The sequence below is a fragment of the Scomber japonicus genome, chromosome 10, assembly GCF_027409825.1.
Source record: "Scomber japonicus isolate fScoJap1 chromosome 10, fScoJap1.pri, whole genome shotgun sequence".
Taxonomy (NCBI): Eukaryota; Metazoa; Chordata; class Actinopteri; order Scombriformes; family Scombridae; genus Scomber; species Scomber japonicus.
In genome coordinates, this window is record NC_070587.1 from 8,006,279 (window position 1) to 8,024,195 (window position 17,917).

Consider the following 17,917-nt stretch of genomic DNA (forward strand, 5'->3'; position numbering starts at 1 on the left):
AGCATGACTGGCCAATCAGATGGTTTGGTCTCTAACTCCTACAATCCTTTGACAGATATTTATAGCCTTACTTGATTCTACTTTTAAATGTGTCACGCTGCATTGCTTATGAATACATTTTCTTAGAAATTAGATTACATGATTGTTTATTTTCGCTTGGGTTTCATGCATTTATATTTTCATAACATAGTATGTAACTAACAAATTTAAAAGCACCACTATATAAGTTTTCAAAGTGAGAGCATCAGGAGGCAAGTAACATACACATATGGACCAATCTGAGCTGTGCCAGGCTTCTCCCAGCTGTCCATTGGCCTTGCCTGCCCTCCACCTTCAGCTTCTCTTTAATCCCCAAAGCTCCTCTCTCTCTCTCTTCCTCTTTCACAGCCTGTGCCCCTTATCTACTCCAACCGCTCTATCAGTTTCTCCCTCTTTCCATTCCTCTCCAGACTCACATGCCTTTCCTACTGCGAGGGCGTCTCGACAGTGTCACTCACCATGGTGCCAGCGTTCGCGCCTCCGTCGTCCTCTTGCTCTCCTCTCATATAATGTGTCCTTCTGGCCTGGTGTTTACAGAAATAGCCCCGTTGATGGCAGAAGGGAGTGAAAAAATAAAAATAAAAGTGAGGGATGGAGAATGAACAGGTGAGGAGTTTTCAGGGGATTTTACACCTCCAGTTAGTCTCTTGAGTGGAAAGAAAAGGCCACAACTGGGTAGATACATTTTAATCCACTTAAACTGTTTGCTTACACAGTCTTTATTTTTTTCCAGCACCCACACACAAACCTACAAACACCCACATGCTGTATCCATGGGGGTTCAGTAACGTATTTATTATCTCCTCTTATAAGCTGTTAAAGGTTAAAAGGACAACTCCAATGCTGAACCAAATTTCTTTATTCTCTTTTGAAAGACTATGATCCAAGTATGTGAAACTGCTGCTTAAATATTACGGTTAGCTATAATTTAGTTTTCTTTTGAACTCTTCAAATTGATATTCAAGGTCATTCAAGGTGTCTTTAGCCTTGTCAGACTTAACCAGGCCTGTATTCATAAATGTGTGTGTGTCTTTATACTCACCAACCAAGCCAACAGCATACAGCCAAACATGCTCATCATAGTCATACACATGATGAGCCTATGGGCAGAGTTTGTCCATCAGGTGGGGTAGGTGGTGGCTCAAAGAGCAGTCAAGATCTTCATGGATGCTTGATGCATGTTTCTTTGTGTGCCTCTAACATGAGTTGGCTCACATTTGTTCTATTGGCAGTCAAGGTCACCTGTTAAATCCCTGCTCACCTACTTTACTGCAAGTCAAATCAGTCGTTTCTTCCATCCCCCATCTTTTCTGTCCACCCCGATTCTCTCAATCCCTCCTCTTCTGCCTCTATTTTTAAACAGCTTAGCAGCACTGAAGGCATGAGAGGTTTATTCTCTGCCTTCTCCTTCACTCATTACCTGGCTGCAGATTCACAAAGTCTGTTAATCCCATAATGCCCCTACTGCATGGATCACTGCAAGTTTACAGAAAAGTAACCGACTAGGGCTTGAGAACACTTTCTCTTCAAGAATTTGGTCAATTCTGGTACATTCAACTCTATTTGACCCCCAAGACATACTCTGGATTAGTTTATTGAATCTTCTTGTCTCCTGTTTGTCCACAGTATGTGCATTCCCAACATACCATAGGAACACTCCTTCAATCAATACACACAGAGCCATTAGAGAGTTACAACTCCTGCTCGATTCCCTGGTCATATTTATTGATCCAGACGTTTATATAGTAGGTAACTTAGTGTACACTGCAATGTCAGCATACAGTGGGGTACTGCAGCGCAACTAAAATGAGAAAGAATACAAATAATGATTTTCACAGAAGCCATCTTTAAGTTTAGGTAAAACACATAATGCAAGTCAGAGTTTTCCATGCCAGCTGCAGATCAACTGACCTTGGCATTAAGTCTTACATTGCAAAACATTCTGTCAGCAATAAACCCCTTACACATTCAGTACTTCCTAGAATACCCATCTACCTGTGTGACAAGAATACAGGCAGAGAAACAGACTGCAGAGTCATGTTGGGCTGCTAGTCAGACCTCACCTTCATCTGCAGTACCACAGGCTAATCTGCACCAACCCTGGCTCATTCAGGACACTGCTGCATTCTGTGCCAATTAATATGGATAAGCTGCAAGACACAAGGGATTTAAACATGTGAGTCAGTGGTGCAGGAGAGTTATGTATGTAATCTTTATATACTGCATTTACAGGGGTGGACATTTTGGTTCTTTTTGGTGCAGTCTCGAAGCTGGGAATGAATCACACTGATCTAAAAATGGTTCTCTTTTCATGGACTGTGAGTACGGGATTGCAGGATATGCAGCTTAAGATAGAAAGAGATGACTCAGACAAGAGCAGAGGAAGCAGAGAACCAAGTGCCTGCCACTGTATCAGGTGTGCAAAAGCCTCCTGCATTTTCAGCTTTTTTTCCTTTTTAAAAAAAATCTAGAGCCCTCACATGGACATCCGCTGGTATTGCAGCTGCAGTGTGCAATTTTGTGCTAAAATGCTCCCTTGTCATTTGCTAACAAATAGCACTGAGTGAAATCAATTGATATCAAATGAAAATGTATCAATACTTAAAGCAATCATTTTCTTCCTCTATAATATTTTAAATTAATATATTTTCTGCATTCAACACGAGCAAGTAAAAGTCAGGGCTGCAGCTTTGTCAGTTGTGCTAATCTCTCCTATATTTTCAGTCTATACTGCTACCACATGGTGAAAAACTGCAATTACAACTGAAGTGAAAAATAGTTGCAGCAATGAATAAGGACATGACAACTCATGATAAATCATTTAAACAGAATTTAAATGTTTTATTGAATCAGTAACTATTTAGATGACTGTTAAAATACAATCCATGAAGAATCAAATACAAATAACAAAAGGACAAAACAGATCATTCTTCTTAAAAGGCAATTTGATAAAATTGGCACTAAAAAACAAAGACAAAAAAAATTACCTTCAACTCAGTGACCCGTCTATCCTTTGACCCTGATCATGGATGGAGACATCAATATACTAGCAGGCTCTGTGTCAACCCCCGATTTGAACTCCATAAAGAACTATTTAATCCTCCACTAGAGAGATGAGTTGCAACAGATTTCATGGACATAATCCAGATTTATCCTAATCCATCTGAGCACGCTAGTAGACAAACTGAATTATAAAAAATATCAAAAAAACGTTATAGTTTTTTTAAAGTAACAGATATCCCCCCCCCCCCCCCCCCCAAAAAAAAAAGGCTGTGGCAACTCACTGTTTGAGCAAATGAGTGCCGTGTTACTATGGCTTTATGGATGGATGCAAGTAAAAAAATACAGTAAAATGGATAAAGTAAAAAATATTACAATTTAAAAAACAAAACAAAAAAGGACAGGCCTGTACATCCATGCTCAACCAGTCACTAGCTCTTTAGTTTTGTCTAAGCTGAGTGTCATTAAATTTTTACAAGGAAGCAAAGACCAGATGCTTAAGACATAAAATCAATAACTAATCAAATCAAACTGAAACATCAACACATATATAGTATTGCTCTAGCCGTCACCCCCCTCGTCCCCCACAGCCCTTTACACACCCCGATTTCGTCACGGTGTGTGAGTCTCGTCTCGGTCCTGGCAGATTAATTGCAGCTAATAGCTTCTCCATAGGGCGCCTGTTTTACACCAGCTGGGTTTGGGAACCAACAACACAGACAGATAAGACTAGACAGAGGTAACATGTAATACCCACATATTGTGCTTGTGCTAACCAAGCTGTGTCAGTGACCATAATGTGTACGACAGCTCCACAGTCAATAATGCAAGGCAGTTTAGTGTAGAGACCTCCATCTGTTACAGGCTCTTGCAATGCATTAGTGTACTTCCAAATGTGTTCTGACTTTTATGTAACATTCAGCAGTAAAAGGTATTTAAAACATTGTCTTTGTCTTATCTACAATTGATAATAATTTCATCATACTCTTTTAAAGCTGTCTGTAACAGATGTGCATACACTAAAAACATTTTGCATCTTGCTGGCTCAAGCGGATCAGCTGAATGCACAGCTGAACCTGATTACTTCAAAATAAAGAGTACTGGTAACATGATCCCATATAAATATCTTTCAGAAAAAACAACTGATTTTAAAATGGAAAGCAATCAAATGTTCACATTCACAAGTCATCACAGAGCTAAAAAAATGTCTCATTTAAGCCTGCAGAAAATGTTCATCGAGCCAATCAGACATACACACACACACATATTTACACACACAAGCACACAACCATGTCTCCTCACACCCCCTTTTACCCTCACACAAACATGGCGGGTGAGACAAAGCTGTCCCCGCGGTTGACATTGGGGCCCTGATCATAGTCCTGGGGGTCACGGTCTGTGCGCATGTAGAAAGGCGGGACCTCATTGTTTCCGGGATCATCCCAGCCAGAGGGGGCAGCAGAGTAGTAATGCTCCCTGTCCTCTTCACCGTAACCATCATCATCATCATCATGGTGGGCATCCAGGTCCTGCAAAGGTAAAATACGTCCTCCATGATTAATAATAATACATTTTGTAATAAAAAGATGCTTTACATAAATACACATATACAAAAAGAAGTTCCACACCACAACAGCAACAAAACAGTGGGAAAGATTCAGTGTTAAAAGAAGAAAACCAATGTAGTAAAAGGGAATAAAGACAAAAAAGATATAGACATAATCATGAAGTCTTTGTCTGGGTGAATCAGTATCAATCTCTGTGCCACTTTGTTTTAGTAATAAGGATTTAATGGTGCACTCCTCTAGCTTCTATCCCACATTATATTTATGTATATTAGTCTGGGTATGATTGCAAACTCATCCAGTAGTAATAATCTTAATCTCAGGGATGGAATAATAAATGGTAATATAAAATAGATCAAAGACACAATATAAATTCTCATCCATGCATTTACATGTATGAATTCATTTTGAAACAATAAAATGTACTATTATTTGAAAGAAGCCATATAATTATTTAAATTTTGATATGATACGTAATTTATATTATTATTATTATTCATGGTTTATGGAAATAATAGCACAACAATGTTAGACGTAAAATCACTTATTTTCAGCATCCACTCAAGATGTTAATCCCAAAGATCCCTTAAAGAAGCTTCAAGTTGCAAATTTAAATTTTCGATGTTTGCTTTTCAATCTAACAATATCTGAGGTCTTCATTTTTGGAACAGTATTGTATTATATTATTATAAGCTGTTGTCTGAATAATGCATCAATAATAACTAAATCATGTTTTTTGTAAAAAATAAAATAAAATACATTTTTAAAAGTTTATGGAAATGTTAGACTCTGAATCAAGATGTGTTCATTTATTCATGATATAATAAAGACTTTTAAAATGTACAATCAGGCTGGATTCTTTTTAGACTGCAAACCAATAACATGGACTTACAATCTTTTTTGCCTTCTTATTCAACTACTCGCCCTATTCTTGAAGAGCATCTAATTTCTTATTTAAACATTACCAACACTATTGTTGTTGACCCAGTGCAGCACATCTTATTTTTTAATTAAGACTTTTAGTAATGCAGTGCTTTGGTAGTGGAGTGGTTACAGTGCATGCCATGTAATCGCAGCTTTCCTGGTTCGACTCTGGCAATGGACCCTTGCTGCACATCATTCCCCTCTCTCTCCCTGTTTCCTGTCGGCCTCTATGCCATTTACTTACAAATAAAGACCACAAAAATGCCCAAAAATAAATTTTAAAAAGAAGAAGAAAAAAAAAGGGTTATCGTAATGTTTTGTATATTTATTGTAATCTATAAGGCACAAAACTAATCAATGGACTATATGTAAGGAAACTGGAAACAGCTTGGAAACAACCACTGAAGAAGGCAACAGAGCTAAAAATGTTACTGCATATCAGTGTGTGAATTTCAAACTTAAAAACACATCACTTATATACATTTAAGTTACAACACACACTCTTACCGTGACTGGCTCATCACTCTGGATATTGTAGGACTGGTTCTGCAGAGGTCTGTCCTCAGCCACTGGAGCAGAATTTGTGATCGTCTGCTGAGGACACACACGTCAATCCATATTTATCAGGAATTAATAAATACCAAATTTGATAGCTTTGCTCACAGCTATCCCTCTGGGTACAAAAGCCTGACACAATTGTCTTATTAATTATAATGTTGTTCTCACAAGCTTTTATCAACAGTGACTCACCCTGTTAGCGGAGCTGTTTGTCTTCTTAGGTGGAGGGGGCTTGTACTTGGGTGGACCACTGAAACACAAAGACACACAGCTGTCGTGTTTACTAAATTGCAAAAATATGAGACATGCTGCGTGGCATTTCATCTAATGGACCAATTTGCCAATAGCACACAGAATAAACACCAGGACATGAAAAAAATAACATTGAAGTGAACTGAGGTTATCCACACATATTTAGTCACACAGATACTCACTCTCCATTAAGCTTGTTGTTACGGTGTTTGCGGTACATGGCTATGGCTGTTCCAATGATGGCCAAGATTATTATGACCCCGATGATGGCTCCTACGATGCTGCCTGTGGTGGCACCTTTCATTGGAAGACGGGTACCTGTGAAAAGAGAAAAAATACAATAAGAAAAAATCAAAGAATGGATGTAGATTCCCAATTTAGCCAGGGGGCACAGCTAATGTAATTTAAAATACAGCTTTACTTAAATGCAGTTTTACAACAGTTTGTCCCAACCTTTCTGTCTTGTAACCTTTAAAGCTATGTCTATTTAGCCCCATATGTCAGTGTGTCATGAGTAGTTTCATCAGTGAATGTTTCATTTGCCCGATGAGATATAGGCCTAACAATCCAGTATTTCACAGGAAGAGAGCAATAATTAAAAGGAATAGTTTGACATTTTGGGAAATATACTTCTTCACTTTCTGGTGTCAAATTGATATACACAGCCAGCAGCTGGTTAGCTTAGCTTAGCATAGAGCTAGCCTGGCTCTGTCTGAAGGTAACAAAATCTGCCTCCCTGCATCTCTATCTAAAGTTCCCTAAACAACACATTACAGCTTGTGTTTTAAATGTTTACAAGAAACGATGAGCCAAACTATTTATTTCCTGGCAACTTCTCAGAGCCAAGAAACAGATATGTGAGTGATTTTGATCTTCTCTTCTCGCTCTCTGCCAGATAACATACTTCCCAAAATGCCAAACTATTTCTATAAACCTGCATTAAATTTCTTGATCCATGCTGCACTATGTTCAACAATTAGTCACTAACTCTGTCTGTTTGCTGGCTATTTTATATATTGTTATTATGGAAAATATTGATTATAGTCGCTTTAAAGAAGAAGAAGGAGGCAGCCATAGGATGCGTTGTAAGCTTCGGGCCTTCAAATGATAGAAAGTCAGATATTTGAAGTTGTAGCACTGTAAGACCCATGACTAAGGCTGGCCTAATAAGGAAAAAAGGGACTAACAGTAATGAGTATATTGGGGGGTGGGGGGAGGGGGGGGTGTTGCATGTGTGTGTGTGTGTGTGTGTTCACGTGCTGGTGAAGTACAGAAGGGAGCTTGATTAGGTCCTTCTTAGTCACATGGGTGATTAAGAAGAACCAGAAGAATCATGCAGAGGTTCCACTAATGAACCATGACCACACTGAACATGAACCATGACACACACACGCACGCACGCACACTCCGTGTGTTTACTGAAGGTGCAACCAGGCTCATTATCCGCCGGTATTCCCAGGGGATTATGCTGATGAGGGGGCGGTAAAGGGCAGAGAGGATCTGAAGCTCATTTGATGAGAACAAACTCTGGTCCTGGTAATTGGATGGGTCATGATTAAATGTTTTTAGTCCGCTAATTATATTTCTCCTCTAACAATAGACTACTTTGAATATCGCCTAAAATAATTTCCATTCTTTGGCATATACAGGTGTCTTAATGATCACCTCTTTCTCTACTCGTCATTACAACCCATGACATCATCTCTTACCTCTGACCCTACATACTGTCTTTTCTTGTCCTTTCTCTTTTATCCGTTTTATTGTGAGTCAGTTATAAAGCATTTATCTTAAACATGAATTCTCTGTCATGTTATTGTTATGATTTGGGGATTTAGTTGTACTTGACTAAATGACAAAATGAAAGACAAGAAATAAAAAAAAAGCACAGCATGCACGTTAATCTGCAGAATAACAACAATAATCGCTAAGCTTTCCGGCTCTTTAAAGATGAAATAAAAAGGTTTCCTGGTTACTGTCAAATTTTATGGACTTAAAAAAATACAAAGTTTTACATACTGTATCTGCGAGTAAGTTTCACATAGTTTTTTCCTGCAGTGCAGAAACTTATATTGCACCTATCTTGGGATCAAAACCAACATGTGGTGCCCTCATTGCATCTAAAGTAGTTTTCTGTTTCTGGAGGGGGGACACGCTGCCACGGCACTCATACGTCATTCTCAAGATTCAAATCAAACATGAATTATACATTTCCTTTGAGTACCTTCCCAATAGCATATCTGTCAGCTGAGACGCTATAATCGGATTAATAAAAAGAAATCAGCTCATCTAAATGTTTTGGATTTAAATAACAATATATGATGTAAAGGAACTGTATTTTTCTTTCAATATATTACAAATACTACGGTATACTTATCATAAAAATGCATAAAAATGAATATAACCACAGGAAAAAATCAAGTTTTATATAATATTAGAATATATAATATATTATGTAATATTAATTGTACTGTGATATAAGACAAGATATTTTCTGGGATACTGGTTGGTACAATATCTTGATATTACTAACATATTTCTCTTTGCAGAAGTTATGAAATGAAACTATTCTGTGATCTCAGTCTCTTCAATAATGATTACTAATGAATCACTTCCCAGCAACAGCAATCTCCAAAATATCAAAAAAAATAATAGTATTGAATTCTTTGGACAATAATAGATTTTGTTTGGTTAGCATCCCCCAACACTGGATTTACAGCCAAGAGGTTATTAAAGGTTTTCAGCTGTTCTGTAATAAAGTGACTAGAACACGCCGCTCTTATGCTGGAGAGGATATTCAGAATGGCGGCTGCCTGAAATGAAAACTAATTATTCATGTAACTGTCTGAATCTTAAAAAGTGTCTAACAGTGAGCTTGTAAAACATACTTTGTTTCAGCTCAGCAATAAAAAAAAGACTTTGGGTTATAAAAGAACAAGAACTTTAAAATGAACAATGATAAATAATTAGTCAGTTTTTACAAGGACAGTCATGAGGGAGTGTGGAGAACATTTTACTGCGGCATTTCAAAGTCATGACGGTGTTTAATGGGGATGAGGATTTGATTTTACGAAGACCCAATCCAACGACACGGACTGGACACAAAGTACTGGCAGACGTTCAGGCTCTATTCAATTTACCAACTGTTGCAATTATTTGGCATTAAATGCTTCATCACATAAAAATCATTTTGACGCAGTACAATCCATCTGCCACATGGTGGTGCTCTGTCTCTATAAAATCAAACCCCTGAACAGCCACAGGGCATTTTCATTCTGAACCTCAAACCTGCCTTGTCTTTTGAGTATTTTTGTGTTACTGCTTCCTCATTCCAGCACCGTGCCTGTTTATCATCACACCACCCTCCTCCATTTTGCCTCCCGGGATTTTTAAAAAAACTCTATAGAGGCCCCCCCCCTTTTGCCTGCCTTATCTTACGGTGTCATTATCCAACAAATGCCATTTCCATTCAGCAGGTTTCAGGTAGAAAGCTGTTCCTTCCACTCAGATAACCTCTGATAGAGAAGAGAGAGCTGCAGGAAAGGAGGCCAATTTTAAGTATTGAGGTGTGATGCATCTGTGTGAATGACTTGACTCGAGACCGTGCCCTCTGTGTTGGCCCTGGACACCACCCATGTCTTGCACTAATGAAATATCCCAGACTAAGACGTGTATGTGTGCGTGTGCATGTGCGTGTGTGTGTATACTGTACGTGCACTGTACATCTGCTGGGCCTGTTTAAATCCCTGCAGCTCTTTGCCAAGGACATACAATCAGACATGCACTTACCCACACATAGAGTACATTAATACCAAACACACACATGCACACACGCTCAAACACAAAAAACACACACCTACACCCACACAGCATTGTATTAAGAGGCAGATGGCATCCTGTATCGTATCCTCATCACTCAGTCTGACATATTTACACCAACATGCTGGTCTGCAGCGTGCCCCCGTGCCCTGCTGCCTTTCCTTTCCAGACCAGCACCACATGCATACAAAAAGACACATCTACATAGATATTTAAGCATCCAAGCAACAGTCAAAAACACCCAACGCTCAGTGGAGAGGAGCCCTAAGGCAGACAGCAGCTGCATCTCCAACTGAATCAAGTGGTGTTTTGCTTTACTGTGAATGGAGAAGTCGTCCACAGTTGAAACTCAGTTAAAGGTCAGCTCCCTCCCTCTGAGCAGATCAATGCAGGGGCCATCCAGTCACATACACGCCTATCTCTTCCTATATGTGAGCCCTCCTTCGTTCACACTTGCCTTCCTGGCCAGCCAGTCAACCATAGACCACCACTCTCCCAAGAGGCACCGAGGAGGAGGGAGTGAAGGGAGAGGAGATGAGGCTGGATGGTTGGCTGAAATTATCACAGACCCACTTCAGCAAGTTGAAAATACCACCAGAATCTCTGGAGCTTTTGAGATGCATGGCTGAATTCCAGCTGCACTTCTGCAGCCATCAGCACAAGTTTTTTCAGTTTTGCCTCTTCTCTTAATTTCTGTCTAAAAAATACTTACATTGGAAAAAAAAAATCAGTAGACAGTTCCTTAAAAACTAGGTGCATGACTCACTGAAGGAAAAGCTTAAACGAGGTTGGAGTGCTTTGTGAAAGAGGATTCATCGAGAGATGAGTCAAGGAGGGCAATAGGGTCCAAACAGCAGTGGTTGGGAGGGTGACATTAAGGAGAGAGGAGGTGAGAAGAGAGGAATCAAAAGAGAGGAGGAAGAGCCAAGTGAGATGAAGGCTGTGATTAACAGGCTGGCTTCAGATAAGTACAGAGGGATTTCCCAGCAGCTGCCTGCAACTGACTGATCACATGCTGAGGGGATGAAGGACAGAGCGGGAAGACAAAGATCTCACATCCCTCTCTTTTCCACTCAATCTCTTGTTCTCTCTTCCTGTGTGTTTACGGCTCTCCCCAAAGGGATTAAGGTTAACATCGCTGGCCTATTCTCAGCTCCCCGTACAGGCCTGGCTTTTGCTGCATTTATCTCTGCCTCCTCCCCTCTCCTTCTATCCATCCCTCCTTCATTCCCATCATCCCTCTTTCCTGTCATCCTGCTCCATCACCGGTGTAATTTGGGATTCGCTTGTCTGGCCTGGTAATACGACAGCACAAATCTGCAGCTTCTCCCTATGCATCTCTTATCTCCTGTGCCTAACGAGTAGAGATAAGCCTGTTTTTATTACCCTCTCTGACCTCTTCCACAAATCTGTGCAGACACACACACGGCATGTCACAGAAAGCCCACTAACAAACCTTAAACTCAGATATTTACATCCTGTAGAGTCCTGTAGATGCAGTAGAGAAAAAGGTTCAGATATAGGTGAGATTGGTCTTGGCTTAAAAGATTAGTTGGTCACTGGAAAAACAATCCTTCTCTAGTTGAGATGAAATTCATTCCTAATGGGTTAGCTTCACTTAAAAAAGAACAGTTGACCAAAATATCCAAAGCCTGAGGCGTCCTGTTGGCTCAGTGGGTTGCAGCCTTAGCCATGTGGCGGTTACGTTGTGGGATTGTCTCACTTGTGAATTGTGCCGTGTGTCATCGTTCCCTCTTTTCCTCCCTCATATCTTTTAAGTTGCTCTCAAGTATGCTTTTCAGCAAAATGAAAAATGTCTATTTAATTATATAAATCCACAACGTTTGATCACTCCACCACCATAATGTCTTTGAAGGAGCAAACATTTTTTTTAAATTTAATATTCCCTTTTAATGGCGGCAAGTTTTTCTTTGTTGTTTTTGAGATGTCAGTCGAAACTTAAAGTCTTCCCTTAAGTTTGAAATGTAACGAGACAAACCAGTTTCAGTTGAAACTCAAGCCTTTTAGTGTCTTTTACAGAGAACTAAGCTGAGAAACAGGCTACAGAGCTATCTGGCATAGAAAAAAACACAAGGCTACCCGGTCACAGCAGAAAGCCTGGAGATGAGATTAGGACAGAATGAATTGATGGCCTCTGAAAGAGATTAAGATAAAGAACAGTACATGTAATCTCATTGCTCACTAAAAGAAAAGAAAAATCCTAGCCTTTAAATTTCTGAGGTTAAATTGGTAAAATATACACCGCTATCCATCTATTGATGCATTCACTAAGGTTGAGCTGTGTTGACACCTGCATACCACCCTGGTAATACAGTAACCTAATAATCAACTGCATAGATAACTACATATAATAGAGTGAGGAAAATAAGGGAGGAAGAGGAGGAACAGAGAAAAAAAGGAGAAAGAAAGAGAAAAAAAGAGAAAAAAAGGACAAAAAGAACAAAGTAAAGCTTGTGGCCACACTGACAGGATACGTACATGAGTTGCAGGCTGGCCACACACACATCTACACCTCACGAACACACACTTAAATTATTCACAATCAATGCAAGTGCTACAGTGTTGAGTGGTGCAGCTACTTCTGACATTAATTTTATGGCAGTTGAAGACCTGCTACACCCTCTACCACAATCACCGCCACCATCACTGCCATTTACTATTCACTGCGCTCATGATGCCATTACAATTCATTTCAGCACGGAGCAAATCAGATCAAATTGATTGTGCTTGTTCGGACAACACGACTGGTTGAACAGCTCCGGGAGGACAGACTCTACCAATCTGAATCTGAATGCTGACTGAATTTTATGTATTTGTGTGTGTGTGTGTGTGTGTGTGTGTGTGTGTGTGTGTGAGAGTGAGTGAGAGCGAGCTTTTGGTTTGGGCAGATCAGTGATGCCAGTCATATCTAATCTACTGTGATTCCAGAGCTTTACCTCATGTATTTTAACCATTTTAGGATTAAATTCATGTCACCACCACTGTGACTGGGTGTACATACAGTATTGCTAGTGTGCATATGCGTTATAGGTTGAGCCAGGAAACACTTAAGTCATATCTCGTATTACAATATCCAAAATCTAAGATGGTATCTAGTCTCCCGGGCACATAATTAGCAGCAGCCAACAGCCAAATGCTGGTAAAATATGCAAGTGGCTGCTGGATTTGCTTCACTCACTAGCCAAAAAGACAACGGTAATCTATAAAGTGGCTTGTAAAATTAGAACATTCATTAGCCATTTGGCCGGTGGACAAAAAAATGAATTATGCACCATGCTAGTCTATCACAATATCGATATCATATTGATATATTGCCCAGCCCTGGTGCGAGTGTAGGCAAGTGTGTGCGTTTTGACATTATAAGAAGCTGTGTGGTATATTAAAACTCTGCATGGTGTGTGTGTGTGTGTGTGTGTGTGTGTGTGTGTGTGTGTGTGTGTGTGTGTGTGTGTGTGTGTGTGTGTGTGTGTGTGTGTGAGTGAGGCGCTGCTCTCCCTCTCCCTCTCTGGGGAGACAGTGTGTTCCCTGCCACAGTGCATCAAAGCACACTCAGTTGCCTTGGGAGAAAGCAGAAACTCTCTCTCCTTCTCTCTCTCCCTCTCTCTTTATCTCTCCCCTTCCTCCTCCTCTCTTTCTCTCTGCTCCATCATTCCCTCCCCTCCATCTCCCTCTCTCTTTCTTTCCCTCTCTGACAAGGTCGCTGTTCGGCTCTTGCTGTCTCCCTGTCAATATTTACAGTCCACTTTACACTGGCACTGAGGTGGTCGGCTGCAGCCAGCAGAGAAAGAGAACTTGCATTAGCCAAATGTAGCTGTCCACTCAGGACATGAATGATCTGGTGTACTACAAGGACTCTGTTTCTGTCTGTCTGTCTGTCTGTCTGTCTGTCTGTCTGTCTGTCTGTCTGTCTGTCTGTCTAAGTCTGTGTGTCTTTCTGTCTGTGTGTGTGTGTGTGTGTCTGTCTGTCTGTCTGTCTGTGTCTGTCTGAGTCTGTCTGTCTCTCTCAAAAAGCACAGGTCAGATTGTTCTCACATCCATGGAAGCACATTAAATTCTGAATCGATTTTAGCACTTCTAAATATCAAACACATTAAACTAATTATAAATTCCAGTACTGTATCAAAACTGAAGTGGGGATTTCAAAATGCAACATGTGTGCTGCATCTATATTTAGGGCCCGAGGACTGACCAGCACGAAGCCCTATTGTATCTGTAATTTATGTTATGTTTGTTCTAAATCCTGTAATTAGGGTTCAATAATGATTGATTATACTATATTATACTATTTTCTGTTCAGACAAATAGATTATTTCAAGGAATACATTCAAGATGCAATCTGTGATCTAAATGTAAACAACTTCAGGATTTGGACTACAGCTATCATTTAAGTTATGACAAATATACAAAATGTAGTTTAATACAAAGCCTTCAGTTAGAGCTGGATATGATATGATATCATGATATATCAAATGCACGCAAAAATGACATGAATTAACTATTTGATGTCAAGAGTAATTAACGATGTTATGCTGTTAACCATTATATCAGAGAAAACTTTTAAATAATTGATTTTGTTACTTTCTTATTATAGTTTGCTCGGAATCATTTGGAACAATCCCATAAAACAATATCACAAAATGAAATAATACTACTCAGTGGAAAGTCAATTAATCATAGGATTACATTTTCGCCCATCCCTCAAACAAATCAAAGTTGGGAGGAATGGTTTGACATTTTTAAAATACACTTATTGACTTTCTTGCCAAGAGTTACATGAGAAGACTGATAACACTGTGTGTCATGTCTGTGTGTTCAGTATGGAGTTGGAGCTGGGAGATCAGCGGCTTTGCTTAGGATAAACCCTGGAAACAGGGGCAAAGTTAGCTTGTCTCTGTCCAAAGTCTCTAAAGCTCTTTGGTTAACATCCTTGTGTTTAATTGGTACAAAAACAGACATTAAAAAAGATGTAAATTAGTAAATTAGTAGATGTAATGTGGATTATACCATGTAACTGACAAGAAATAAAAATAAACCAACAAATGTCATTTTTATGCTTGTGTTTGTGTACTGATTTAATAAACATAATAAAACATGTTAATAATTGAGATGTAGATACATGGGTAAGCAGTTTTTTGAAGTTTGGAGCCAGGTTAGGAGTTCCCTGTTACTTCCCAATGCTAAGCGAAGCACTTTCTAGATATAAAGCTCCGTACTTAATGCACAAATTTGAGATCTTTTCATTTAATTCCAAGTAAGAAAACGAATTAGATCATGTCCCAAAAAGTCTAACTATTCATGTAAGAGGGAAAATTAGAAACTAGAAAGGTTTTTCATATAACAGCAGGTGTCCTTCATGTCTATTACATGTGACACAAGAAAATGCCTGTAAACCTGAAAGTAATCAGGTAACCGCAGCAATTTCCTGAATCTTATGACTGATTATAATTTAAAATGAGGTAACTATCTGCTGTCATGGAAACGGGCTTTAAAGGTAACCTCATCACCCCGGGTTAATATTGTAACTTACAGTAAATGTTGTAATCTGAGAATATCCAGCTGCCTATTTTACCTCATGATGCCCTTAGGCCTCCCATCCATCTTGTTGCCCTGCTTTTTTCCACTCTCCTCACCACCCCGCCACCACTCTCTCCTCCACTACCAGTGTCACCGCGGCCTTGAGGCCAGGCAGGCAGGAGCAGCTGGTATGTTTACCTGCCCTCCTAACCACTGCTAACCTCTGGCTAGAAGGGACTCTCACCTCATTACCCACCACTTGGCGACACATAAAACCCCTAACTCTGCTATCCTCTAGATTTCTTCCCTACAGCCAGGATGCTACACTGTAATAGCCTCTGTGTACTGCAATTCATTCAGCAGCCTGCTGTGCAGAAATGTTAAGATAGGAGGGGGTGAAAAAAAAAGTGTAGGACTTGGCTACCGCTCCTTCCCTCCCTCTTTCTCTAAAGCGTGGAGAGTCAGTGAGTTCCTTTTCTTTCAACGCTCGCCGACTCACATGAGAGTGCTCTTCATGTCGCCCTCCTACCAAGTTCCTCACACAGACTGCCAGAGAGGAAACAACGCACAGAGGAAGAGACAGAGATGGAGAAGGAGGGGAGAGAGAGTGTACAACATATAGGAAAGAAGTAACAGAATAGAAGATTCAAGCTGGAGGGTGGAGAAGTAGAAGATATGTAGAAGGAAAAGCAATTGAAGAAAATGAGGAACCGAGATGGGTGGGTGGCACAAGAAAAGCTAAAAATGTCACATGCTGTCAGCTTGATAACAAGAAACTAATGATTTGCATGCAGAATTTGTTGGGGGTTTTTTTTAGTGTGGGATAATGATTTCCTTTCAAGCGCTGTTTATAGTGTTTGTACCTATTGTATTGTTTGACCGCAGAGTAGGCAGTCTAAAAGAGCCTCGTGGAGTCCTGAGAGTGCCATCGCTGTAATAGGGCCCATCTCTCCCTCAAACTGCCTCTCATCAGCCACTGATTAATGACACACAGAGCCATAATGGCCCTGCGTGCCCTCAACATTCATTCACTCTCCTCTTCATCCCATGCCCCTGGAGAGAAACCACAACAATATGAGCTGTCGAGACACCCAAAAACTATGCTCTCGCCGAACTCGAATTCCAATGCTCATTAAGAAAGACGTTTCCTCCATTCCCATTCAGTTATGCACTGCCAGCGGGAGCGGGTGGACTCAGAGACAATAGAACACAGAAGAGATGGGAAGGTGGAGAAGAAAGCATTCAGAGTTCAATTTATCTGTATTGGAATAAAGAATGATTTCATTAGTGTTTAAGTGTGGTTGATTGGCTGCTTGGCATAGAGTGCTGATGATTTATGCATTGGTAGAGAGGCTGCAACTTATATTCTGGCACATTTTGTAAGCACACACACTCACTACACATAAAATCTGTGCTTCTGTATATAAATCTGAGGATAAAAAAAACTATTTTGGAAACCAGACGTGTGTACCTCCTTTGATTTCTGCAACTGTTGTGAATGTGTCAGAATTCTCGAAGGTCGTCATTGTTTCTGAATGTGTGCAGCTCTGTCAATTATACATCACACTACAGTGCTGCTCTAACTCACCGGCCGGCCCCTTCAATTTACAGACACGGAGATGTCAGCATGCATGCTAGCAGGCACACACGTGTCAAGGCCTTGCACAAGCACAAAAACACAAGTGCACACAGGAATCAACATCCAAACTGACATGGTTGCTAATGCATGCACACAGATGCAAATATACACATTTATGGACACGCTTTAACCCTCACATGTCACGGATGAAAGACATAAAACTGCCATACATACATCAAACAGAATTACACCAAGTAGCCGGCGTTAAAAACCCTTGCAGCATCAATAATGAATAAATCTACATTCTCATCCTCCGCCTTGTACTGAATGCACTGAAGGCAATGCCACTGATCTCATTGTTCCAAACCAAAAATGGTTGCAGGCGCAGGTTAGTTATTGGAAATGCTCTTTTATGCACTATTCATCTGAATATGCATGCATTACCAAACTCCTCAATCTCCTCCACCTCTCATTTTTGCCTGTTAAGATCCTCCTGCCCTCCCCTCTATGTGGGGGCGTCTGTTTATCAATGCATGTTCTAGTCTGTGTGTGTTTCACAGCAGCAGTATTTATGTTCTGTATTTGAGAGTGTGTGGGGTAATCAATAATGTTTCAGTGAAGGACACTTAGGTGCAGATTGAAGCCCAAA

General features: G+C 40.1%; 1 protein-coding gene across 1 annotated transcript in view; it reads right to left on the reverse strand.

The window, feature by feature from the left end:
• Positions 1–2,853: 2,853 nt before the first annotated feature.
• The window catches only part of si:ch73-22o12.1 (nectin-2), a 76,734-nt gene continuing 61,670 nt past the window's right edge, over positions 2,854–17,917 (reverse strand). Inside the window, exons 7-10 of the mRNA XM_053326443.1 lie at positions 6,521–6,656; positions 6,279–6,336; positions 6,036–6,119; positions 2,854–4,568 (exon numbers count right to left, since the gene is read on the reverse strand). Of these exons, the coding sequence (XP_053182418.1) occupies positions 4,356–4,568; positions 6,036–6,119; positions 6,279–6,336; positions 6,521–6,656 (491 nt within the window). The 3' untranslated portion in view covers positions 2,854–4,355. The remainder of the gene's footprint in view (positions 4,569–6,035; positions 6,120–6,278; positions 6,337–6,520; positions 6,657–17,917) is intronic.